This window comes from Semicossyphus pulcher, unplaced genomic scaffold, assembly GCF_022749685.1.
Source record: "Semicossyphus pulcher isolate SPU_LCO1_2020_fin unplaced genomic scaffold, fSemPul1.0.p SCAF_3, whole genome shotgun sequence".
NCBI classification, from domain to species: Eukaryota; Metazoa; Chordata; class Actinopteri; order Labriformes; family Labridae; genus Semicossyphus; species Semicossyphus pulcher.
Genome location: NW_027211704.1, coordinates 11,052,115 through 11,079,869, shown reverse-complemented (window position 1 = coordinate 11,079,869; position 27,755 = coordinate 11,052,115). Strand labels below are relative to the sequence as shown.

General features: G+C 41.5%; 2 protein-coding genes across 3 annotated transcripts in view; both read left to right on the top strand.

Annotated features, from left to right (window-relative positions):
• Positions 1 to 1,152: 1,152 nt before the first annotated feature.
• LOC138606040 (membrane-spanning 4-domains subfamily A member 4A-like) lies at positions 1,153 to 7,650 on the top strand. The gene is made up of 7 exons (XM_069678500.1): positions 1,153 to 1,290; positions 5,200 to 5,310; positions 5,605 to 5,661; positions 6,346 to 6,489; positions 6,802 to 6,915; positions 7,058 to 7,159; positions 7,570 to 7,650. The coding sequence occupies exons 1-7, from the start codon at positions 1,153 to 1,155 to the stop codon at positions 7,648 to 7,650; spliced, it is 747 nt and encodes a 248-aa protein (XP_069534601.1).
• Positions 7,651 to 12,250: 4,600 nt separating this feature from the next.
• Positions 12,251 to 27,755, top strand: part of LOC138605855 (dihydropyridine-sensitive L-type skeletal muscle calcium channel subunit alpha-1-like) — a 29,966-nt gene continuing 14,461 nt past the window's right edge. For both annotated transcript variants that reach the window (XM_069678309.1, XM_069678308.1), the window contains exons 1-18: positions 12,251 to 12,652; positions 14,174 to 14,279; positions 17,065 to 17,204; positions 18,534 to 18,676; positions 18,765 to 18,917; positions 20,327 to 20,532; positions 20,678 to 20,781; positions 20,904 to 21,049; positions 21,283 to 21,364; positions 21,740 to 21,900; positions 22,894 to 23,119; positions 24,147 to 24,354; positions 24,512 to 24,632; positions 25,874 to 25,988; positions 26,396 to 26,498; positions 26,586 to 26,655; positions 26,734 to 26,866; positions 27,318 to 27,447. In XM_069678309.1, coding sequence (XP_069534410.1) covers positions 12,465 to 12,652; positions 14,174 to 14,279; positions 17,065 to 17,204; positions 18,534 to 18,676; positions 18,765 to 18,917; positions 20,327 to 20,532; positions 20,678 to 20,781; positions 20,904 to 21,049; positions 21,283 to 21,364; positions 21,740 to 21,900; positions 22,894 to 23,119; positions 24,147 to 24,354; positions 24,512 to 24,632; positions 25,874 to 25,988; positions 26,396 to 26,498; positions 26,586 to 26,655; positions 26,734 to 26,866; positions 27,318 to 27,447 — 2,535 coding nt within the window. In that variant the 5' untranslated portion in view covers positions 12,251 to 12,464. The remainder of the gene's footprint in view (positions 12,653 to 14,173; positions 14,280 to 17,064; positions 17,205 to 18,533; positions 18,677 to 18,764; positions 18,918 to 20,326; positions 20,533 to 20,677; positions 20,782 to 20,903; positions 21,050 to 21,282; positions 21,365 to 21,739; positions 21,901 to 22,893; positions 23,120 to 24,146; positions 24,355 to 24,511; positions 24,633 to 25,873; positions 25,989 to 26,395; positions 26,499 to 26,585; positions 26,656 to 26,733; positions 26,867 to 27,317; positions 27,448 to 27,755) is intronic.

Below are 27,755 nucleotides of genomic sequence, written 5' to 3'. Positions count from 1 at the left end.
TCTCAATAAAGGATTATCTTATCTCTCATGTAACCTAGTTCTCCTGTGCTCCAGGATCCAGGTCAGGGTCAGCCTCCACTCAGCCTCCATCTCAGAGTTACCTGTCTGTAACCAAAACTGCATTACAACTCTTTAACTGCTTAAACTGCATCTCTGTTCTGCATTCTTGGTCAAAAGAAAACTGCCACTCGCATAACAGACACTAATAACTATACATGCATTCTGATTAAATCGTTTGATGTTACTCTAACAGATAAATCACTTTCACACCTGCTGTGTGGATCACTCGCTGGCTTTAAACAAACTAAAGAAATCTTTGATTTTAGAATAAAACTCCTCTCCGTCTGTTTATGTGAACGACGCGATCATTTTCACGGATAACAGACTGACATGGAGCTCCACTGTGAGACAATGTGGGCTAATTGATAATCTTCATTCAGGTGTTAAAGTCCAGGATTCACATCATATGTGTCACAGCTGCTGAACCACCTCTGATCACATGGTCTCAAATCAAACTTTGACCTCATGAGGCGTTTATGAATGTAGATTAGTCTCATTCATGCACAGCTCTCTGTCTCCTGAACACATATACAAACTCTTTTCTTTGGTCTTAAATCAGAATTTATTTTCTCTCTCAGGTCACCTCACGAGGCTTCATGATGATTTTGTTTCATGTTTCAGTGTTTATGTGCTGTCATGTGGTTTTATGTTCTTATTGCAAAGCAAATCCCTCCTTAAAGAAATAAAGGTTTTATCGATTAACACAGAGAGCTCAGCTGAGAGTTCGTATAAAGTTACTGAATCATTTTCATTCACATTACATATCAGAGAGAAATTAAATCAAAATCTGGAACATGTTTCTGCTGACCGCTGAAGTCAGAGGTGAAAGTCTACACACACACAGACACACACACAAACAAGGCATTGTGTGTTGTAGTTTCTGTCCAATAACGACACATCAATGACATCAGAGTAGGAGGTGTCAGCATCTATTATATCTGATCAATAATTAACCTGAAAGCATTTTTCCGTCCGATCAGGAAGCTGCAGGTCAGAACTCAGAGGACCACCACACCTGAAACTACCCATCATCTGAAACATCCTCATTTAACCTGAATCCATCAGCTCTGAATCCATACACCGGTCTGGATCATGTCTTCGCCAGTGTTGACAACGGCAGGGGGAGTGTTCGTGGTCACTCAGGGGTACCCTATTAATCATCCGCATGCAGTGCAGCCGGGGTGTGTGGGGACGCAGAAGTTCGGCAAGGCCCATCCTCTCGCTCTCGGGGTATGTTTTAATGTTTCAAGCTTTCTGTTTTAGATTTTCAGTTTGAGACCAAAAAGAGATTCTTCTGTTTAAGATTAAACGTTTAATAAAACTCCATTATGCAGCACACAAACATGTTACATACCTTTCTTTATCTCTAACACAGTGAAAACTTGAATGTAACATGAACTCTGCAGTTTCATGTGTTATATGTTAGTGGAAACAGGTTTCCTCAGTATGATCATCTTATTTTTTACCTTTATATTGTGGAAAAAAAATCTGCAAAAACTTTGTTGTTCGATAAGGAGAAAAAAAACAAACATCAACAGAGACGTTAGAGAGTCTCTAAAGATGGCTGTGATCCATGTTTTATGTCTTTATGATAATTACAGTCATCAGAGCAGGACGTCATATCAGAAAGATTGTATTCATAAAAACAACGTGATAATCATATGACTGCAGTCACTCAGAGGAAAAACAGGCTGATAAAATCATGGATGATAAAATGCATCAGATGATAACTTACTGATTTACTCTCAGTGTTCATCAGTTTCCTCCTGTAATCTTCCTCTTCTTTTGTTTGTTTTTTGTTTTTGTTTGAAATACAAGCAAACTTTGCACACAGGTCGTGTTACTCTAACTGTCATCTCTCACTGTTATTTCCAACTGTCATCTCTGATTGTCATCTCTTTTATTTCTAACTGTCATCTCTGTCATCTCTAACTGTTATTTCTGTCATCTCTGTTACCTCTGACTGTCATCGCTAACTGATATTTCTAACTGTCATCGCTGTTATCTCTGACTGTCATCGCTGTTATCTCTGACTGTCATCTCTAACTGTCATCTCTGTCATCTCTGACTGTCATCTCTAACTGTTATTTCTAACCGTTATCTCTAACTGTCATCTCTAACTATCAACTCTAACTGTCATCTCTAACTGTCATCTCTGACTGTCATCTCTAACTGTCATCTCTAACTGTTATTTCTGACTGTCATCGCTAACTGTCATCTCTAACTGTCATCTCTGTCATCTCTGACTGTCATCTCTAACTGTCATCTCTGTCATCTCTGACTGTCATCTCTAACTGTCATCTCTGACTGTCATCTCTATCTGTTATTTCTAACTGTCATCTCTAACTGTCATCTCTGACTGTTATTTCTGACTGTCATCGCTAACTGTCATCTCTAACTGTCATCTCTGTCATCTCTGACTGTCATCTCTAACTGTCATCTCTGACTGTCATCTGTAACTGTCATCTGTAACTGTCATCTCTGACTGTTATTTCTGACTGTCATCGCTTTTACCTCTGACTGTCATCGCTGTTACCTCTGACTGTCATCGCTGTTATCTCTGACTGTCATCTGTAACTGTCATCTCTGTCATCTCTGACTGTCATCTCTAACTGTTATTTCTAACTGTCATCTCTAACTGTCATCTCTAACTATCAATTCTGACTGTCAACTCTAACTGTCATCTCTAACTGTTATTTCTAACTGTCATCGCTAACTGTCATCTCTAACTGTCATCTCTGTCATCTCTGACTGTCATCTGTAACTGTCATCTGTAACTGTCATCTCTGTCATCTCTGACTGTCATCTGTAACTGTCATCTGTAACTGTCATCTCTGTCATCTCTGACTGTCATCTGTAACTGTCATCTGTAACTGTCATCTCTGTCATCTCTGACTGTCACCTCTAACTGTTATTTCTAACTGTCATCTCTAACTGTCATCTCTAACTATCAATTCTGACTGTCAACTCTAATTGTCATCTCTAACTGTTATTTCTAACTGTCATCGCTGTTACCTCTGACTGTCATCGCTAACTGTCATCTCTAACTGTCATCTCTGTCATCTCTGACTGTCATCTGTAACTGTCATCTCTAACTGTCATCTCTGTCATCTCTGACTGTCATCTGTAACTGTCATCTGTAACTGTCATCTCTATCTGTTATTTCTAACTGTCATCGCTGTTACCTCTGACTGTCATCGCTGTCATCTCTGACTGTCATCTCTAACTGTTATTTCTAACTGACATCGCTGTTACCTCTGACTGTCATCGCTGTTATCTCTGACTGTCATCTGTAACTGTCATCTCTGTCATCTCTGACTGTCATCTCTAACTATCAATTCTGACTGTCAACTCTAACTGTCATCTCTAACTGTTATTTCTAACTGTCATCGCTAACTGTCATCTCTAACTGTCATCTCTGTCATCTCTGACTGTCATCTGTAACTGTCATCTGTAACTGTCATCTCTGTCATCTCTGACTGTCATCTGTAACTGTCATCTGTAACTGTCATCTCTGTCATCTCTGACTGTCATCTGTAACTGTCATCTGTAACTGTCATCTCTGTCATCTCTGACTGTCATCTCTAACTGTTATTTCTAACTGTCATCTCTAACTGTCATCTCTAACTATCAATTCTGACTGTCAACTCTAATTGTCATCTCTAACTGTTATTTCTAACTGTCATCGCTGTTACCTCTGACTGTCATCGCTAACTGTCATCTCTAACTGTCATCTCTGTCATCTCTGACTGTCATCTGTAACTGTCATCTCTAACTGTCATCTCTGTCATCTCTGACTGTCATCTGTAACTGTCATCTGTAACTGTCATCTCTATCTGTTATTTCTAACTGTCATCGCTGTTACCTCTGACTGTCATCGCTGTCATCTCTGACTGTCATCTCTAACTGTTATTTCTAACTGACATCGCTGTTATCTCTGACTGTCATCGCTGTCATCTCTGACTGTCATCTCTAACTGTTATTTCTAACTGTCATCTCTAACTGTCATCTCTTACTATCAACTCTGACTGTCAACTCTAACTGTCATCTCTGACTGTCATCTCTGACTGTCAACTCTAACTGTCATCTCTAACTGTCATCTCTGACTGTCATCTCTAACTGTTATTTCTAACTGTCATCGCTGTTACCTCTGACTGTCATCGCTAACTGTCATCTCTAACTGTCATCTCTGTCATCTCTGACTGTCATCGCTAACTGTCATCTCTAACTGTCATCTCTGTCATCTCTGACTGTCATCTGTAACTGTCATCTGTAACTGTCATCTCTATCTGTTATTTCTAACTGTCATCGCTGTTATCTCTGACTGTCATCTCTAACTGTCATCTCTGACTGTCATCTCTAACTGTTATTTCTAACTGTCATCTCTAACTGTCATCTCTTACTATCAATTCTGACTGTCAACTCTAACTGTCATCTCTAACTGTCATCTCTGACTGTCATCTCTAACTGTTATTTCTAACTGTCATCGCTGTTACCTTTGACTGTCATCGCTAACTGTCATCTCTAACTGTCATCTCTGTCATCTCTGACTGTCATCTCTGTCATCTCTGACTGTCATCTCTAACTGTCATCTCTGACTGTCATCACTAACTGTCATCTCTGTCATCTCTGTCATCTCTGACTGTCATCTCTGACTGTCATCTCTGTCATCTCTGACTGTCATCTCTAACTGTCATCTCTGACTGTCATCACTAACTGTCATCTCTAACTGTCATCTCTAACTGTCATCTCTGTCATCTCTGTCATCTCTGACTGTCATCTCTGACTGTCATCTGTAACTGTCATCTCTAACTGTCATCTCTGACTGTCATCTCTAACTGTTATTTCTAACTGTCATCGCTGTTACCTCTGACTGTCATCTCTAACTGTCATCGCTGTTATCTCTGACTGCCATCTCTGACTGTCATCTGTAAGTGTCATCTCTGACTGTCATCTCTAACCGTCATCTCTGTCATCTCTGACTGTCATCTGTAACTGTCATCTTTGACTGTCATCTGTAACTGTTATCCCTCTCGTTTTCATAGTTTTAATAAATTCTTCCTGTGGAAACTGTTAATCTTTATCATGTCAAACAGGAAGTTCCACCATCTTTCTTTCTGTGTGTTTGTGTATCTGCAGGCTGTTCAGATCGTGATAGGTCTGATGACCCTGCTGTTCGGGGTGGTGATGGCGATCAATGCACAAAGTCTGTCAGTTTTCAGCGGGATATTTGTCTGGGGAGCTGGGTTTGTGAGTCATCCTCTTCCTGCTGCTTTATTTAAATACTGATGTGAAAATATAAAGTTTAATAAAAGTGTATCACAGAGATGGAAAAATAAAAAACTACATGATGATAATGATACGTTTAATGTATTTCTCTTCACTGTATTTATCTAAACATGATGACACCAGAGGACAGAATGTTTTACATAGTATAAATTATAAATGACAATCAGCAGATATCTGTACAAAAAGGACGTCAGTGTCAGGATGTTTTAACGTGTTTCCAGATGTTTGTCTTAGAATATTTTGTCTCTGTCTCAGTACGTCACAGCTGGATCTCTCACAGTGGCTGCTGGGAAGTCTTTCAACCGCTGTTTGGTAAATTACTTCCTGTGTTGTTTGTCTGAAATGTTTTTTGTCTTCTGAGGTGTTGTTTGTTGTCTGACATGTTGTTTCTCTTCTGATGTGTTGTTTGTTGTCTGACGTATTGTTTGTCTTCTGACGAGTCTTTTGTTGTCTGATGTGTTGTTTGTCTTGTGATGTATCGTTTGTTGTCTGATGTGTTGTTTGTCTTCTGAGGTGTAGTTTGTTGTCTGACGTATTGTTTGTCTTCTGACATGTTGTTTGTCTTCTGATGTGTTGTTTGTTGTCTGACATGTTGTTTGTCTTCTGATGTGTTGTTTGTTGTCTGACATGTTGTTTGTCTTGTGATGTGTTGTTTGTTGTCTGTCATGTTGTTTGTCTTCTGATGTGTTGTTTGTTGTCTGACATGTTGTTTGTCTTGTAATGTGTTGTTTGTTGTCTGACATGTTGTTTGTCTTCTGTTGTGTTGTTTGTTGTCTGACGTGTTGTTTGTCTTCTGACGTGTCGTTTGTCATCTGTGTTGTTTGTCTTCTGACGTGTTGTTTGTCATCTGTGTTGTTTGTTTGTGTTGTCTTCTGATGTGTCATTTGATGTCTGAGATGTTTGTTGTTGGATGTGTTGTTTGTTGTCTGACGTGTTGTTTGTCTTCTGATGTGTTGTTCGTGGACTAATGGGTATGACATCTCTCCTTGCGTCCAGGTGAACACCACTCTGGCCTTTAACATCGTAGCATCTGTAGTTTCATCTACTGCCATCATCCTGTACACTATGGATGCTACAGGAGTGTTGATGTACTGCTACAACTACGACTCGGAGTCGCGCTATTACTGCTACGTTTATTGGGTATGTAGTTTGTTGGTTATTTACACCATCTGCAGATGTTTTGTTAAGTAGTGTGTTTCTGTAGGGTTGTGTAGGATCCAGTGTCGTGTTTCTTTTTGTCTTACACAACGGACACATTTAGTTTTAAACTGTACGAGTCTGATTTGATTTAGAACATTCACACATGATTCATGCTTTTATAACATTCAAACTTGATGAAATCTGTTGGAAATAAGCAGCATACCTGACCTGTCTGAATGGTTTAGCTTTAGTCATAACAACCTTACAGTCTCAGTGTGTGTGTGTGTGTGTCTGTGTGTCTGTGTGTTGCAGCAACTGATGAAGGGCTTCTCAGGGGTCCTGGCTGTGTTCCATTTATTGGAGTTCATTGTTTCAATCACTGTTGCAGCTTTTGCCTGCAAAGCGACCTGCAACTGTAACTCACCGGTGAGTTAAAATATTTCTTCTGAATGTTGTGATCTGAAAATCGACTAGACTTTAAATTTTTCTTTATAAATCTGAAATGAAAGAAACACCTGCAGAGAAAGGTGAAATAAGTTATGTTCTGTGTGTGCCGTTTGTCCTTTAGCAACCATGCCTCTTTGTCGTTCCTGCAAATGCTTCAGAGGCTGCACAAGCTGTGCCCACTTCCCATGCCACACCTGTCTCTGTGGCTCAGCCCCCCCCACAGGTGAGCTGGCAACAGAGCTCATTCAAAAAAGCAGAAATAAGAGTTTGTTTCCCTAGATTGTAATTCTGATGAACAGGTCACATCAGTCAGAGAACGTCAATGACCTGAAAGACTAAAACAACCTCTAACTTTGTTATTGATTACATTCAAATGCACTGTTTTAAACATTTACATCATTATCACTACATCACACTGTTAATATAAAGTATTCATATGATAATCCACAGTAAGTAAAATAAATATTACTCATATAGTCACAAAGTGCTTCACATAAACACAACAAATATGTTTTGTGTAGTTTTGTCAAGAGTACAGTGAAAAATACCTCATGTGGTCAAACACTTGATCAATAAATGTCATTGTGGTTCTGGATGTAAATCTGGTTGTGATTGTGCTGTATTGTTTTGCAGGTAGGAATATACCCTAAAGACACAGACGGACAATTCCTCCCTGGTCTGACTGAGCCTCCAGCGTACACTGTAACCGGCTGAAGAGTCTGTCCACACTGACCCTGCTCTTGATAATATTATGACCGACAATGTTCATTTCACGCTCTGCACACACAGATTAGACATCAATTAACATGCTCTTTTTAATGTTCGCTGAATAAATTCATATTAAATCCATGATCAGTAAAATTTGATAGCAGACATACACATGATTCTTCATCATTGAACCACTTTGAATAAAAATGTTCCTTTTGAATATTAAAACTGTAAGGCTGACTGAAGATGTTTGATATGTTTGTAGAAAACCTTTTACTTAAAGTATGAACTGCAATGATGTTGGATTGCACTGCTACAAACACAACACATACAGCAAAACCTGATCCTACAGGACCACACAGAAACACTGGTTGCTACAAAAGCACACAGAAACACTGGATCCTAATAAACCACACAAACAATGGATCCTACTTGATCACACAGAAACACTGGATCCTAAACAACCACACAGAATCACTGGATCCTACACAACCACACAGAATCACTGGATCCTAATAATTGACCACACAGAAACATTGGATCCTACACAACCACACAGAAACACTGGATCCTACACAACCACACAGAAACACTGGATCCTACTTGACCACGGAGAAACACTGGATCCTAATAAACCACACAAACACTGGATCCTACTTGACCACACAGAAACACTGGATCCTAATAAACCACACAAACACTGGATCCTACAGGACCACACAGAATCACTGGAGCCTACACAACTACACAGAATCACTGGATCCTAATAAACCACACAGAAACATTGGATCCTACTTGACCACACAGAAACACTGGATCCTACTTGACCACACAGAAACACTGGACCCTACACAACCACACAGGATCACTGGATCCTAATAATTGACCACACAGAATCACTGGATCCTAATAAACCACAAAGAAATACTGGATCCTCCTTGACCACACAGAAACACTGGATCCTACACAACCACACAGAAACACTGGATCCTACACAACCACACAGAAACACTGGATCTTACTTGACCACACAGAAACACTGGATCCTACACAACCACACAGAATCACTGGATCCTAATAAGCCACACAGAAACACTGGATCCTACACAACCACACAGAAACACTGGATCTTACTTGACCACACAGAAACACTGGATCCTACACAACCACACAGAATCACTGGATCCTAATAAGCCACACAGAAACACTGGATCATACACAACCACACAGAAACACTGGATCCTACATAACCACATAGAAACACTGGATCCTACTTTGGCACACAGAAACACTGGATCCTACTTTGGCACACAGAAACACTGGATCATACACAACCACACAGAAACACTGGATCCTACACAACCACACAGAAACACTGGATCTTACACAACCACACAGAAACACTGGATCCTACACAACCACACAGAAACACTGGATCTTACACAACCACACAGAAACACTGGATCCTACACAACCACACAGAAACACTGGATCCTACACAACCACATAGAAACACTGGATCCTACTTTGCCACACAGAAACACTGGATCCTACACAACCACACAGAAACACTGGATCTTACACAACCACACAGAAACACTGGATCCTACACAACCACACAGAAACACTGGATCCTACACAACCACACAGAAACACTGGATCTTACACAACCACACAGAAACACTGGATCCTACACAACCACACAGAAACACTGGATCCTACACAACCACATAGAAACACTGGATCCTACACAACCACACAGAAACACTGGATCCTACACAACCACACAGAAACACTGGATCCTACACAACCACACAGAAACACTGGATCCTACACAACCACACAGAAACACTGGATCCTAATAAGCCACACAGAAACACTGGATCCTACACAACCACACAGAAACATTGGATCCTACACAACCACACAGAAACACTGGATCTTACACAACCACACAGGATAAACTGATCCTATACATCCACACAGATCGCTGGGCTCAAGTGCAATGAAATCTCGGAACTCATTGGCTTTCGGCTGCTGACGATATAGACTCTGGGAATGACGCTGAATTTGGCGAACATTCCGGTTTAGCCAGCAGTCAGCGATAAGGACTTCCAGCCAAGACTTCCTTTTCCGTGCGCTGCATTGTTTACAGTCCAGTTAGCAACTTGACAAGTGACCGCGTGTTCAGATGAAAAGTGAAGTGAAATTCTCTCCTCCAGATATGTCTGCAAAATAATCGCTGTCATTTCTTGGTTTATTACATCCCTGGAGGAGCGCCCATTCATCTGTTTGTGCTGAGTCTCAGTTTCACTGTAAATAGTAAGTTACACAGAGGCTGCACTCTGGCTTCCTTCAGCGTTATGAACCTGAAAAAGAAGCAGATTTTCATGTCTCCCCGTCTCCCCCAAAATCAAACAATCAATTTAATTCTGATTTTGAATTAAATTACATCCTTACATCTCAAGCTGTAGTCAGACTGTAAAAAATGATGATCTTACACAAAAGAAATACTTGGAGATTAAATCCTTTATTGCTTATCTGAATAAGTGCTGGCAACACTGGAAGCCCACCCAAAAAGTGGCTGATACAAACAGAGGCTAAACCATCGTAAGAACCGATGGGTTCCAGGATTGGAGGCTTTGTAAACAATGTACGAACCAATGAACAAAAGTAGACATTACAACTGAGCAAAAAAAGACTTCCTATTAAACCAACACATCAGACTGATTGTAACAGGGCAGGAGTCCCATGTGTGTAAAAACAGTAAACTTAAAGAAACAAGCTCTGAAATAAGATTTCTTAGTCAATCAACAAGACCAACTGTAACAGTCCAAGTGTAGCAGGTAGTAATTAAATATAAAAGGTGACAAGGTCCGGAAAACACAGTGAAAACAGATTAACATGAGTAACACATCCACACATGAAGCAAGGTTTGAGAAAGTAGTGGCACACGAACAGGGGAAGACAAAGTCTAAATAAACTGGGGAAGTAGTGTAATCAGGCACAGGTGAGACAATTAAGGCAAAGGTGAGAACAATAAGGGAAGGGCACACATCACATAAGCGGAAAAACACACAAAGTCAGGACGATAAGCAATACGCACTAGAAGCATGAATGTCACACACACAAACACTGAACTAAATAAAACAGATCAAAAGAATTCTACAGGACACCATCAGGATGAAGCAGACTTTTCATTTATTTCAGGTAATGTACTCAGTTGTCTTAACTCATCTCAAGCTTTAATTTAGTCTGCACTTTAAAAGGAAATAAAGCATTATTATAACATGAACTATGCTATGAATCCCCTTAAGTTGAATTTACTTATTTAGTGAATCTAAAGCCAATTATCAGGTTAGACTCTCCCTGCTGTAAAATACAGTTCACTATTCATAATTAGATTTTTAGAAATACATCGAGTCCACTTCCCTCTTGAAGTTAATATAAATAAAATGTGGTCTATATGTTGTCCTTTAAGAAAACTAACTAAACCTACTTAATGGGGCAACAGATCCACCTTGTGTTGAATCGACAGCATTGCTTCATACCTCAATACATGAAACCCATTAATAAAAGGTATTGTACATAAGATAAGATAATCCTTTATTGATCCCCAGAGGGGAAATGCGGGTGTTGCAGCAATGCGAAGACAGAAAAGCAAGTAAGTAAAAACTGTACAAAACTAAGAATAGATAAAAAGTAAAATACAATATGAGTTATATACAGGTAGGAGTAAGTGACAGTTATGGGATAAAGTGACATGGTAAGGGTAACAGCAACATTTTAGCAGGATGAGATAATACAGTATGGTATGAGGTCTCAGGTATACGATATTGTACGATATAAGGTGCAGTATAAAAGTGAAAAATAAATACAGTGCTTTATATTACAGTATGTATATAAGTTATATAACATTAGTCTCTCTCTGGAGGCTTCAGGATTATAATAAGGACTGAAATGGTAACATATTTAGATCCAGAATCTCATACTGATAATCTCTGATCAAGGTTCAGTCCTGTCAACACACTCTGTTAGAAACCTACTCAGGGGTCAGATATAAATAAATGTCCTTCACAGACTGTAACTGATTATTGTAACTAATTATCAAGAGTAGAACTCATAGTTTCAGATGTTTAAAACATTAATTTAAATGTTCCTTTCAACAAAAGTGTAATTCTGAGTAAACTGCAGTTATTCAGATTAATGTGTTATAACAACAATGATTAAACAAACAAAAAGAGCGTGCTGGTATCAGTCCTGCAGCTTCCTGTCGGCCTCACAGTGAGACTGATCTCTGAACCAACTCACTGAAACTGTCTTCTGCAGTAAGATCTATGGGCTGGACTGTTTGTACCCCGACACCACAAAGGATTTTTTTTATGGTGTCCTGTTTTTAATTTTTTTAAATATTTTTTAAACTTTAACCCTCTCAGTTCAGGACACGCTCACATCTAAAATAATAACCACCAGCAGGACTATCAGAGCCTCTTTGTCAGCCTCCTGCTGTCATGCTCATTGTCTATATTTATTCTCTCGACCAAACAGCTGCTCAGAAAAGAAATCCCTTACACGTCGACAGCTGCCATTCCACAGAGAGCCCGGAGTGAAACTAGTGTCAGACAGACAGAGGAGCTGAGAAAGACCATCAGAAACCGACAGACAGGAGCTCGGTGTTCCTCATCAGAAACCAACTGAGAGAGATGATTGAGACTAATTAAGAAGCTTAATCGAGCCCTCAGGACTACCACACTTCTTCATCTACCCTTTTGGAAACTCAATCAGAGTAAACTCGGTACAAACCCTCTCCTGGATTCGTCATGGCGGACAGCAGCAGCCCCCCACTGACGTCCTATATCATGGACGAGGAGACCCTGAAGAGGAAACAGAAGGAGAAGCTGAAGAAACTGATGGCTACAGGAGGAAACCCCAGACCTGCTCGCTCCCTCCTCTTCCTCACTCTGAGGAACCCCTTCAGAAAGGCCTGCATCAGCATCGTCGAGTGGAAGTATCCTGCTGCACAGATACTGTAGATACTCACAGTAATTAAAGATAATGTGGATAATCACAGTAATTAAAGATAATGTGGATAATCACAGTAATTCTAGATAATGTAGATAATCACTGCAATTATGGATAATGTAGATAATCACAGTAATTATAATGTGGATAATCACTGCAATTATGGATAATGTAGATAATCACAGTACTTATAATGTGGATAATCACTGCAATTATGGATAATGTAGATAATCACAGTAATTATAATGTGGATAATCACAGTAATTATAATGTGGATAATCACTGCAATTATGGATAATGTAGGTAATCACAGTAATTATAGATAATGTAGATAATCATGGCAATTATACATAATGTGGATAATCACAGTAATTATAATGTGGATAATCACTGCAATTATGGATAATGTAGATAATCACAGTAATTATAGATCATGTAGATATCCACTGTCATTATGGATAATGTAGATATTCACAGTCATTATATATAATGTAGATAATCATGGTAATTATAGATAATGTGAATAATCACCACAATTACAGGTAATGTGGATAATCACAGCAATGATAATAATAATAATAATAATAATAGAATAGATATCTACATTGTCTATGGATCTATATCATTCAATGTTTTGTCAGCTGAAGTGAGAATAAAAGTGTTTCACCTTTATCATGTAGCATTATCTATGTGTGCAGCTCTATGGTTTTTAGCTTCTTTATGCTTTCCATCATTGACTGTATATAATGATGGCCGACACATCTCCACTTCCTCTCGTACAAAATACCCCAGGAGCGGGTGCTGCCATCTTGCTTTTTTGTATCCAGAGTGTGTGCAGTAGAGATCGGCTGGTGGAGCCACAGTATTGACGTCCCACTCCTTCCTCTACCCAAAACGCACCTTTACCTTGTGGCCTTGGCATGTTGGAGCCCTCAGATGGGCTCAGTCTGCAGCAGCTTCTTGTGTTGGTCTGAAGCAGATATTGAAAGTTCAATGACTGTAGTGTTAGTGTTAGTTACGTCTCCTCTCGACGTTCCTGCTCTACTCTGCTGCTTGGAAACAGAACGCTGCAGGAGCCTGATTTGTCAACAGAGCCATCAATCATGAGGTCACACCCCCTTTTTATAACTAATTACAAGTAAACTTGTCAGAAAAATGGACATAAATCATTATGATAAGAACTAACTATAATGACAGAAACCATGTTTGACAAAAATGTATTTGACATGTGTTTTGATTATATAGTTTGACCCATGTCCCATCTGTTAACATGGAGGAGGTGGGCTTTATGACAAGCTTTATTATAAAGCAGGCTTTATGACCTATACTGCAGGCTTTATATAGTCAGTATTGTATATTATAGTATAGAGTCAGTATAGGAGAGAGAGATAGAGAGGTTTTGACTTCACTTTAGGGGAGCTGTCCTGTTGTACATCTTTTTATACAGTCTATGATTTCCATGTGCTTCTTTTTCGTTGCCATGTTAGCTACCTTAAATCCCCTTCAGACCTTTTGAGATCATCATCCTTTTAGCCATCTTTGCTAACTGCGTTGCTCTGGCTGTGTACCTGCCCATGCCTGAGGAAGACAGCAACAACACCAACAGCAACCTGGTGCGTCAGCATGTGTGTGTGTGTGTGTGTGTTAATGTGTGGCTGTGTGATAATACAGTGTAATGATTTGTAGTGTGTTATGGTGGTTTAGGTCAGTCGGGGCCACAAACATTTCTATAAAATATATTATCTTTCAACAAACGTGGGAACAGCAGAACAAAACTATCAAGAAAAAACTGCAGTGCATGTTGTTAAGTTAACTTTATATTTACAGTATAATGTGTATGTGTGTATTCATACACATACACACACACATGCACAGTATATATATAACTTAATATTTATCTGTATGTCTGCAGAGAACCGGAGCTGTTTGAGTAAAGATGGAATATTTACAGGTGAAATAAACATCAAAGATGCTTTGCTACAAGCAGAAACTGCAAACTGCAAGAGCTATGTTTGAGATAAGCGTGCCAAGATTTAACTACCGATGATGGTTTTCCATCGCAGGGTGGACAGAGCATTTGCGCCTTTCTGCATTTTCAGCAGCTATCCTGGGGTCACAGGCATTTCTCCCCTTAACCTGTATGCCTCGCCTGAGTGGGGCAGCAAATACTAAATTGACCTTCACTTGTGACAGGGTTCTAACTGCGAGCTCTTGTCACGACAACCAAGAAGTAGCGCACTGATGTTGATAGGAATCCACAACAGCCCATTTGGATGGGGAAAAAGCCAGGGTTCAGGGTGCCACTCCGCACTGCTTGCAGAATGAATCTTCTTCTTTGCCCCAAACCCTGAGGTTGTTGGGAGTTGGCAAAAGGTTGGCCACGGCGCGCAGGAGGAAGCTTGCCCTGATCGGTAACCCAGAGATCTTTCCAAGACAGCAAATGCTCAACTACCTGTTCCTATTCCACTGACCCTGCCTTGCGAGATCTACCACTTTCACACTCCGGTCTTCCTCCGCTGCCTCTCAGACCTTCTGTGCCACAAGTTGTCTCTTGCCACTGGCTTTGGCCTTGCTCCAGCTCATGGCATTGTAGTTCCAAGCCCCTGCCGTCCCTTACAAACCGCTCCGATGATCTCTTGATGATTCCAGTATGCCTCCGCTTCCTTTACTGCTTCCTGGGGTTTCCATTTCCTGCCACACTTGATGGTCTTGCTGGCTTGTTTGACTTTCCTTTTTTTGGACAGTTGCATTGCGCTGACTGCTCAAGCACCACACCTTTAACCTATCTCCTGGCTGTTGTCAATTATTGTGAGCCAGGTGTTTAGTTGAGCCATGGAGTCTTTGATGTTACCGCTGTCCAACAGGATACTGTCGTAATTCCGTCTAAGGCATTGTATTCCTTGTTCTTGTATCATGGGGATCTCCAATCCTTGGATACTGAAGGTTGTTCTCAGCTGCTGTCCTTTAAGGAAATTAAGACTCCTTGATTTTCATGGGTTGAAACTCATCCGTGACCATGCAGCCATCTTCTCAACCACCAGGTTTCTTTGATTGCTCATCCATAATATAATAAAATATAATTTAATATTGCATAATCAAATCTAAATTGCTCTGTATGCTTAATATTTCCTTTTATGTAATGACATTTTTACAAAGGAAACATAAGAACAATGTAAAGGAATTGTGACCTGCATTAGCAGCAGCTGTACACCTGGAAATTGTACCCTCGAAAAAAACAAAAGGATTAGCTTCTCCTCCACCATTGCTGTTGACAAAGTTGACACCAGTGGTCCCGCTCCTTCTTAATTTTGATTGGTCGGTAAGGGAAAAGTGACATTACAAACAAACTGTTGGTGGATACAGGCTCTTATTCACAGTCTATTTATTAGAACATATAGAGCAAAAAAATTTAAACATTAACTTAATTTTCTTTGTTATTTAATTAGATTTTTTGTCTTTTTTAAGGCAGAGATTCAGAACTCAGCTTAACAAACTAGGTATTTTAAATAGTTTCTTTCAAGGACAGAGAACAAGGACAATATAGATCTCAGATATCAATGTGACTCAGCTGTGTGTCTATTTAAACACACACACACACACACACACACACACACACACACACACACACACACACTGTGTATTTAAATAGACTGCTACTGAAACGGGAGAGCTCATAAACGTTCCTCTGTGAGAGTCGTCATCAAACTAAAGCGGTCAGAAAGATGAGGCTGATCATGTGACCAGAAGTTTAAATCATAAAGACTCTGACATTTTAACATTAAAGCAATAAATCACATAAACAGCAGGAAGTCTCATTTGTTAAGTTTTTACACATTTTAAACTTAACATTAGATTGTGAATACCATGAACTGCTCATAAAATAACAACCTAAACATGTGGGGCCCTATTTAAAAAGTCTATTAGGGCATGCCAAAATACCTTTTGCTTCTGAAGTGGTGCACAATCTGGGCGCAAAGTTAGGCACAGGGTGCAAAGAGGTTGGATTAAGTGTCTTTATTATTCATAGGTGTGTTTTTCAGTGTAGCCTGGATCAAACCAATCACAGTGTCAGCTCTCATTACCTTTAAATGTCAGGTGTTCCTGCAGGCAGGCATGTTGCTATTTACACAGCGGATTACAGCCTTCCTTTTTAGTAGACCAGGCTTTGGTCTGCTCATGTAACTTCTCTCCTTCCATTGTGCCCCCACACTGAACACACAGCTCTGCACAGACCTATGCTTATCCCACACAGTGCTTTTCCAAATCAAGAGAGATGCTGTGCACATTTATGCACACGCCATGAAGCAGGCGTGTAAGAGGTAGCGGTGAATGTTGATGATGTTGCTGTGTTGATGTTGTTTTTATTGTTGTTGATGATGTTGTTGTTTGTTGTTTCAGGAGAGCCTGGAGTACATCTTCCTCATCATCTTCTCCATCGAGTGTTTCCTGAAGATCGTGGCGTACGGGTTTCTCTTCCATGCAGACGCTTATTTAAGAAACTGCTGGAACATTCTGGACTTTGTTTGTGTGTCTGTCGGGTGAGTTCAGTTTGTGTTCGCAGACTCCATCGACTCATAAAAACACTTCCTGTTGTCCCTTTGAATGATATCAGTAATATAATCATTGTTGTTTAAGGGGAGCATGAAGCCTCAGTGTTTCATCATTGGATCTGATGCCTGTACTAGACACACACACACTTGGCGAGTTACAGCAGGACAAACTTTAGCTTCACAGTAACAAACGTACGTTCAGTCAGTGATGACGAGTCTGAGCCTCCTCCTCCTCTCAGAGTTTCAGTCGACCTGGACGAGGTTCTTACTGCTGGAATAATCTGTGGCAGGTGTAAACATCTTTAATGTACTCTTTAAGTGATCAGAGAGCAGCAAAAGATTTATTCTGACAGCTAGTCACATGACCTGTCCGTGTTAGTCCTCATTAAAACTTTCACACAGGTTCTGTTGGTGTGTTATGAACAGGTCTGTGTGAACCCAACCTGAACAATGACACATGTTTCAAACGCGTCTTAAAGAGGACATTAGCTCTGAGGGGTGATGTCACATGAGTCTGAGTGATGTGTTAAAGATGAAAAGCTTTTAGTGTCAGTGAGACAAATAATTCATTCAGTTTGTTATGTTAAATTTACATGATTTCCTTTTCTCTAACAATTAGACTACTGAATAGTTATTCACATATTCAAACTTGTTGGTCCAATCTCTGACCTTTGAACTATCCTCTAAAGACGAAACATCCTCTGGGAGCGACACCCAACTTTTCAGGGCTTCTGGTGAATCCGGCGGTTAGCGTGAAACAACTTCAGGCCAAGACATCCTTCTCCGTGCGCTGCATTGTTTACAATCCTAGAACCTTGAGCAGTAAGGATAGAGTTGGAGTTGAGAGACGACGTTTAAGAACAGATTGTTAGCTGTTAGCATGCTAATGTGTGTTTACAGAGATTAATAAGAAGACAAATCGTCTTCAGATTAAGCCAATGAAACCAGGATGTTACAGAGGATTGTGTTCCTCCTCTTTTGCTCTCCACACAGACAGTTTTTCCTGCATACACCAAAGCCTGCTGATACGTGATTGGTCAATACTCGGACTACAGACAGAAACCAGAACACTGTATATTCAGTTGAAGATATTTATGTTGTTTTTCCCCATGTGAGAATATCAGTAATTAAATTAACAGTGTTTTAACTGGGCTTTGATTATTATTCAGTTCATCAGCTCCTCTGATCACAGACGGAGCTTCAAAGACTCCACAGTTAAACCAATCTGACCAGCAGCGTCTCCACGGTGTCATGTTGAATAATGATCATGTTGATGTCTCCTGTTCTGTTTCTGAATATATAATGTTTTGTCTGCAGCTTGTTCACGGTGGCGGTGGATGCCATTAACCACATCAGCGGGGTGGAGGCTCCGGTGGGAGAAAAGGGTGGAGGCTTCGACATGAAAGCTCTGAGAGCGTTCAGAGTGCTCAGACCTCTGAGACTGGTCTCTGGAGTTCCCAGTGAGTCACCGGTCTGATCAGTAATCCTGCTCTGATCAATACAGTTATCACAATCACTCATTTATGTCCTGTTTCTTTCCTCCGTCAGGCCTGCAGGTGGTGATGAACTCCATCCTTAAGTCCATGCTTCCTCTCTTCCACATCACCCTCCTCGTCCTCTTCATGGTCACCATCTACTCCATCATGGGCCTTGAGCTGTTCAAGTGCAAGATGCACAAGACCTGCTACTACACTGGCACAGGTTCAGTTACAGCTCAGAGGGTTGAATGTTTATGAAGTATGCAGCCGTCTGATTGGTGGATCAGTTTATACTCACCTTATTTAACACATCGTTCATAAGAAAGTCTCTGATTTTGTGCAAAAATGAATTCTGTTAAGTGGAACTAATATCAGTGTCATGTCTAAACACAGACAGTACAGTGGGACTGCTGCAGTTCACATGATTTTAATGTGAAAGGACACAAACAGGAAGTTTAAAGAACGATGAGAAAGGAAATAGTGAGAAGTCGAGAAGAAGCTTTAAAACAGTTCGTAGATATACATTAACCTGATCAGCCATAACATGATGACCACTGACAGGTGAAGTGAATAATGTTGATTATCTCAATAGCACAATAGCCCCCTGTCAGTGGGTGGGGTATGTTAGGCAGCAAGTGAACATTTTGTCCTTGAAGTTGATGTGTTGGAAGCAGGAAAAATGGTCAATGTGAGCAACTTTGACAAGGGCCAAGTTGTGATGGCTAGACGACTGGGTCAGAGCATTTCCAAACCTGCAGCTCTTGTGGGGTGTTCCCGGTCTGCAGCGGTCAGTACCTACCAAAAGTGCTCCAAGGAAGGCTCATTGATGTGTGTGGGGAGCAAAGGCTGGCCCGTGTGGTCCGATCCAACAGAAGAGCTACTGTAACTGAAACTGCTGAAAAAGTTCATGCTGGTTCTGAAAGAAAGGTGTCACAAACAGAACATCACAGTATGTTGTGTATGTTGCTGTGTAGCCGCGGACCGGTCGGGGTGCCCATGCCTGGTTTGATGAATCACGTTTTCTCTTACATCATGTGGATGGCCGTGGGTGTCTCTTACCTGGGCAAGACATGGCACTAGGATGCACAATGGGATGAAGGCAAGCTGGTGGAGGCGGTGTGATGCTTTGGACAATGTTCTGCTGGGAATCCTTGGGTCCTATCATTCATGTGGATGTTACTTTGACACGTACCACCTACCTAAAAATTGCCGCACACCAAGCACACCCCTTCATTGAAACGGTATTCCCTAATGGCAGTGGCCTCTTTCAGCAGGACAATGCGCCCTGCCACACTGCAAACATGGTTCAGGAATTATTTAAGGAACACGACAAAGAGTTCAAGGTGTTGACTTGGCCTCCAAATTCCCCAGATCTCAACCCAATCGAGCATCTGTGGGATGTGCTGCTCCATGGAGGCCTCACCTTGCAACTTACAGGACTTAAAGGATCTGCTGCAAACGTCTTGGTGCCAGATACCTCAGCACACATTCGCAGGTCTAGTGGAGTCCATGCCTCGATGGGTCAGGAGTGTTTCAGCAGCAAAAGGGGACCTACACAACATTAGGCAGGTGGTCATGATGTTATGGCTGATCGGTACATATTAACCTGTTCTTTATATTTACCCTCTTCAGACATCATAGCCACAGTGGAGAATGAGAAGCCGTCCCCCTGTGCTCAGGCAGGAAACGGTCGTCGCTGTTCGATTAACGGCACAGAGTGTCGGGCGGGCTGGCCCGGTCCAAACCACGGCATCACTCACTTTGACAACCTGGGCTTCTCCATGCTGACGGTGTACCAGTGCATCACCACGCAGGGCTGGACCGACGTGCTGTACTGGGTCAGACATCAGTATCAGTAGTATAAATGATTTCTTTTATAACTGTTTCAAGAAAGACACTTTATTTAAGACACTTTATTCAGACACAGAGTAATTTCTACCACCTGAGCTGTTTCTTACAGACACAGTTTGCTGTGTCCGGCAGGTGAATGATGCTATAGGAATGGAGTGGCCCTGGATCTATTTCACTACACTCATCCTCGTAGGATCCTTCTTTGTCCTCAACCTGGTTCTGGGCGTGCTCAGTGGGTATGATGTCCAGAATATTCATCTCTTTTAAATGATTAATTTATTCTTATTATTTGTCCCACATCTTTGCATCACTTTGTTCAGGTATTTATTCCAGTCCTTTCTGACTTATTTCTGCTCAGAGAGTTCACTAAAGAGCGAGAGAAGGCGAAGTCCAGAGGAGAGTTTCAGAAGCTGAGGGAGACTCAGCAGCTGGATGAAGATCTGAAGGGTTACATGGAGTGGATCACTCAGGCAGAAGTGATGGACAACGACCAGGAGGGACAGGGTGAGGAGGACCGACAGAGACACTTTAACACACCTGCCAACATTCCCCATTTGTCGAGTCTCCCTCATTTTAACCCACTGTCCCGCTTTACTTCCGCTTTGTAATTCCTCCCCATTGTCTCCCTATTTCACTTTGATACGATCAAACGAGTGTTCCTCAACTTCTATGTGGGATATGTGTCATAAGTGTGTGTGTGTGTGTGTGTGTGTGTGTGTGTGTGTGTGTGTCCTCAGGTCTGCTGGACACAGAAAATGGAGGATCGGAAACAGGAAGTGTCAGTAAGATGGACACGATGCAGCTCATCATTTATTACTAGTCAGTGAACTTTTACTTTTTTAATGTTTAATATGTAAGTTTAGGAGATGTAATAATTATATATATGTTCCTCAGCTGCCTCGCTGACTGGATTTGAGACAGACAGAACATAATGTTCTTAAAGTTTACTTTATAAAGTAAAATAACTCCTTCCTGTGCTCTCCTGCCCCCTGCTGCTTCACTTGTTCTACAGGTGACAGGAATTACATTAAACATTAAAATCTGAGACCTGAATCTTATACTGAAATGCTTTTAATTTTAAAATTCTGTAGAGGACCACAGATCGACAGGATCGAGCTGAGCATCAATTAATCATTATGCTTTCTTTAATCGCTACGAGTTTTGAATTTAACAGTTTTTATTTTCCGTGTGCAGTAAACTGGCTCGTAAGTGGAACCGCTGGCTGCGGCGTCGATGTCGAGTTTATGTGAAGTCACGACTCTTCTACTGGTGGGTCATCATGCTCGTCTTCTTCAACACGCTCGCCATCGCCACTGAACACCACAAACAGTCTGAGAGACTCACAAACTGGCAAGGTCAGAATGAAACAACTCACACACACACACATTTAAGTGCCCGGGTCAGCCTTACACACAGGTCTGCATGTGACTGACTGAGTGAGTGACGGTACTTTTAGGGCCGTAGAGAGAGAGAGTTGTAAGCATATTGGACCTCCACTGACGGGACTCTCTGTTTATACGGCTCTGGATACTTTGTTCAGGGAGACCTGATGCGGTCAGCCACATACTAGGTTTGGACCTAGTCTTGCTGTTAAGGTTTGTGACGACTTCACTAATCTCTATTTACAGATTCTACACAGAAATGTAGAATCTGTAGGCAGGGACGGGGGTGTCTGGCTTCACGACTTCATGGCAAGTGTGCTGGTTTCTGTTTGTAGTACGCTTGTAGCCCGAGTAATATTGACCAATCACGTTTCAGCAGGCTGTGGCGTATGCAGGAAAAACAGGCAGAACGTGATCCACTGTAATGACATCCGGCTCCCATCAGCACGATCTGACGATGATTTAGTTTCTTATTAATCTCTATCTGCATGCTAACAGCTAACAAACCATTCTAGATCTAAAATTCAACTTGAGATAAATTCCCTGACGTGATGTCACGTTCCCCGACTTTCTCGAATGCATCAGATCGATCCGACCTCCGTTCAACAAACTTCTCATTTTAGAGTAGTTTTCTTCCCCTCTTGACCTGACAAAGCTTCAGTTTGACCTTTAACTAATCTGCATCATGATGTTGAATTTTCGGCAAAGGTAAGACCCGTTAATCTAAGTAAATCACAAGAAGAACGTGTTCTTTTTCAGCACGCCAAAAAGGTCGTTTATTGCTAACCGCCGGCTACACGCCCCAGCATGTTCACGTGTCCCCAAAGGCTATATTGTCGTCAGACTATAGCTGATGGGATCCAAGATTGCTGCTTCACATGCTGTTGACTACATACGTCTTAAAACAACTAAATAACTCTTCATCCCTCTCCTCCCATTCATCTTGTCGACCTCCTCTGCGATCAGACAACGCCAACAAGCTGCTGCTGTCCATGTTTGCAGTGGAGATGATGATGAAGATGTACGCTCTGGGTCTGCCCTCGTACTTCATGTCTCTGTTTAATCGCTTCGACTGCTTCGTGGTGACGACGGGCATCATGGAGCTCGTCCTCGTGCACACGGACATCATGTCCGTGATGGGGATCTCTGTGCTGCGCTGCATCCGCCTGCTGCGCCTTCTCAAAGTCACACGGTCAGAATTTATCATCATATATTTTATTACTATTCATTATATGTAATTATTTTTATTATATCAAGGCTGGACAATTGTTCATCAATCAATCAATCAAATTTTATTTGTATATCGCCAAATCATAACCAAAGTTATCTCAAACAGAGCAGGTCAAGACCGTACTCTTTCATATTATTTAGAGAGAGACCCAACATGAATCACCATGAGCAGTACTTAGCAACATTTGGCACAGTGGCAGAAAAACTTCCTTTAGCAGGCAGGAACCTCGAGCAGAACCAGGCTCATGTTGAACAGCCATCTGCCTCGACGGGCCAAATAATGGCATAGAGGGAGATGCAGGATAGAGACAGGCCGACAGAGCAACAACAACAACGTATGTTCCTGTTACAACAAAAACAGATAATACATACTGGCACTGGGTTTACAAAATAGATTTTTATGATTCGAATTCTCATTTGAATGACACAATATCCATTCACAAATCCCAAGATCGATCTTTAAAACTGTGTGTAAGAACGTGTCTGATCACTCATGTTTCTGAGCGCTCCTGAACGCAGCACGACTTAGCTCAGCCCCTCGAAACACGGCAGTGAGGGAGAGATGCCCGGACTTATTTACTTCACCTACAACAGAGATATCAGTTGCACTGATGTTTATGTTACACTCTGTTAGCGTTGGCTTTGGCCTCGAGTGTATTTTTGACATGTTGTTATACAGTATGCCTTTCCCCATAACTCTCTCTCTCTCTCGAGTGGTTTTGTTTTTCGCGCTTTGAGATCTTGTGGCCAAATCTCATGCAAGTTGAACCCCAGTTTGTTTAATCAAAACCATGAGGTACAGATGTGTAAGTTTACCAAGAACAGCATAGAAATGATAAAAGGCTGAGGTTTAAATACTGATTGTTAACGACGATGGTCTTCTGAGTCTGAAGGTGTTTGATTTTATCATTTATCTCCTGTAAGACCTTTAAGGGTCTTTTCTAGCAGACACTCTGAATATCTGATGGTATCTTCTCCTCCTCTTGTAGATACTGGACGTCTCTTAGTAATCTGGTGGCTTCTCTCCTGAACTCCGTCCGCTCCATCGCCTGCCTGCTGCTGCTCCTCTTCCTCTTCATTGTCATCTTCTCCCTGCTGGGGATGCAGGTGTTCGGGGGGAAGTTCAACTTTCCCAACCATCTGAAACCCCGCAGCACATTCGACAGCTTCCCTCAGGCTCTCATCACCGTCTTCCAGGTACAATCATAGGAACAAGTATTAAAATGATAGAACATTGGTGGGCCAAAAGCTCAATGTCAATAAGTCGATTCTGTGTCATTTTTTTGCTTTCTTACGATGATGAAGCTTCCTGAGTAGTTACAGCTCTCACATATAAACTTTCTCCTCTCTTCAGATCCTGACAGGTGAGGACTGGAATGCCGTCATGTACGATGGCATCATGGCTCATGGAGGACCCAGCATGCCCGGCATCCTCGTCAGCATCTACTTCATCATCCTTTTCGTCTGTGGAAACTGTATCCTCATAGAGAGAGAGTGCTTATATATATGTGTGTGTGTGTGTGTGTACTTGTTTACCTATCTAACAGAGGACCTTGTTATTACACCTTTAGCAATAGGGGACCACTGAGCCAACAGGGGACATCGTTAATGTCCAGTTCAGGCCATGTTCAGGTGTTTAACAGCTTAGGGGGAAAAGCTGTTTTATGTTTTGTCGTGCGTGTATGGTTTTTTTTTTTATTGTGTATTGTTCTGTATTGGTTGGAAGAGGGGAGTCGTTGGAAGAGGTGGTAGTCAGGGTGAGTTGGGTCACGGACATGTTTAAGGCTCTGCTCCAGCAGCGGGCCTGATAGATGTCCTCGGTTGCTGGCAGCTGGCAGTGATAATCTGGGCTGCCCTGGTGGTCCTTAGCAGTGCGGTCTGGCCCTTCTTGGCGCAGCTGTAACCACGTTGTGCTGCAGTATGTGATGATACTCTGCGGAAGTCTTCAGTGATGTACATCCTCAAAAATGTGAAACTGGAGACTCTCTCTACTGCCTTACAAATGATGTCGGACTAGGGTTTGTTCTCTTAGTCTTCCTAAAGTCTACAACAATCTTCTTTGTCTTCTTGTTATTAAGAATGGGGTTGTTAGTAGAACACCAGGCTGTCAGGTTCCTCACCTCTGTATGATGACTCATCGTTGGAGATCAGGCCTATGACTGTGGTCATGTTTATTGCATGGACAGGTAGGCATGTCATGGGGGAAGAAGGCATGCAGGATAGGACTCATATTTGTGCCCATAAGGAAGTTCAGAGTCCAGTTGCAGTTGTATTCAAGCCCAGTGTGTGAAGTTTGGATACTAGGCTGTTGGGAATGACAGTGTTAAAGGCTGAAGTCCAAGAAAAGCATCCTGACATATGTGTCAGGTCTTTCTTTGTGATCAAAGGCAGTGTGGAGGGCAACACAGATAGTGGCTTCCATTGATCTATTTGCCCAACACAATAAGTCTCTGGACGTATAAAAAGCCAGAAACTGCCATTGACACTGACAAAACTGAGGCACAACTTAAATCTGTATCTTAAGTTTTAATCTCATAACTTAATTAACATAAAGAGGTAAATTACGACGCAATTTAGAATTTAAGAAAATTCAAAAAAGAAAAACAGTAAAACATTTAAATGGACAGAATGCTGTTTTTCACATATCACTAAAATGACTTTGAGCAGACCCTTGAAATTGTACAATCCCTGAAGCTTGATCTTTGACGGTATTCAGTCATCCTGCTGAACGTCTTCCTGGCGATCGCTGTGGATAATCTGGCTGAAGCCGAGTCTCTGACTTTGGCTCAGAAAGAGAAAGCAGAGGAGAAGAAACGTAAGAAAGCTCTCAGGTAAGTTTTCCTCTTTGTTAAAGTATGACGTGTTCTCACTGCAGGTCATCAGATACTGATGCTTTGTCACAAGACAGCACCTGTTGACTCCTTTTTAACATGTAGGTATAACATGAAACACTCTTGGTTGTTTGGTTCAGGTTTGAAAACACTTCATGATGTGAGTACAAATAAAAGCATTGAGTTTTTGTTATAGTAGGGACTCTGCGTTCAGTCATCAGAAACATCAATCATTAGTTCATAAGTGATGATGAAATCCAATGTGCGACTGTTTCCAGTAAGTCGTGCAGTGTAAAATAACGTATGTAACATAGAGATGTTTAATCAGCACGTGATGATTCAAGCTGTAAAATCCTTTAAATTTCTTCAACATTACAGCTATCCTTTTGTTCATGTTTTGATCATAGAGCCAACATGCCTGACAAAGCTACAGAGGAGAAAGCTAACCTGGCTAAGAAGTTAGCTGAACAGAGGGCCAAAGGTGCGGAAGGCACCTCGACTACCGCCAAGGTGAGGCATCAGACGGTTTTCATACAACATGAGAATGAATCTCACCCTCGTTATTTCTTTGAACTGTTTTCTTTTAAAATTGTGCAGCTAAAAATTGACGAGTTTGAGTCCAACGTAAATGAGATCAAAGACCCGTTCCCTCCTGCAGACTTTCCTGGTAAATCATCATGCATCATCGATGAATCAAACTGTTCAGAGGTTAGAGCAGCTCATTGATCCCTCTGTCTCTGACCAGGTGACGATGAAGAGGAGGACCCCGAGATCCCAGAGAGTCCCAGACCTCGTCCAATGGCAGACCTGCAGCTGAAGGAGGAGGCCGTGCCGATGCCAGAAGCAAGCTCGTTTTTTATCTTTGGACCTCAGAACAAGTACGATGCTGCTGATGGTATTGGTATAAATATATGGATACATATATGATGAGGATGAACTGTGAGCAGTGACGCCTGCAGTGGCAGCATCTTAATGTTTTCACAGTAAGCTTAAAGAAGTCCTCCTTAAACTCAGATCAATGTCAGAACTGAGAGTAAACTTCGTTTCCTCGATTCCTCTGCGACACATCCTTTCTTCTCATTTCACTGGGAGAGAATTAAATAAAAGAAAGCAGAAAGTGAGGGAAACATAAACGTAATGAAGAGAACTGGTCTCCCTTTAGTTCTGACAGTCAAACCTCCTGATGGACACGTAAAGCACTCACACTACGGTCAGTTTACTGCTGTGAAACAGCTGCACATTTTAACACTACGTCAGTTAGACGGAGATGAAATTCACTCACCTCCATGAAACAGACTGAGAACAATTAACATGTCTTTTATCGTTCAGGTTCAGGAAGCTCTGCCATCGTATCATTAACGCTACCACCTTCACCAACATCATCCTCCTCTTCATCCTACTGTCGTCCATCTCTCTGGCTGCTGAGGACCCCATCGACCCCATGTCCTTTAGGAACCAGGTGACCAAAAACACTCACTTAGTTGCATGTAATGCATTACAGTTAGTATATTATTAATATTATTTTTATTAATTTGGTACATCTTCTGCTGCACATGAACGCATCTTCAGTGATGTATCCTGGGGTCATAGGATGTTTCGGGTCTTTCAAACATCAGACACCCTCGCCCAGGTGACCCAGCCATGCCTGATCAGGCCACGGCTTGTGTTCATGAAGCGCTCTCTAATCCCCATGGGCCATCTTGAGGCTTTTATGGCTGCTTCTGTGATGTCCTTGATGGCTCTGCTCCTTGCCAGTCCTCTGATGCC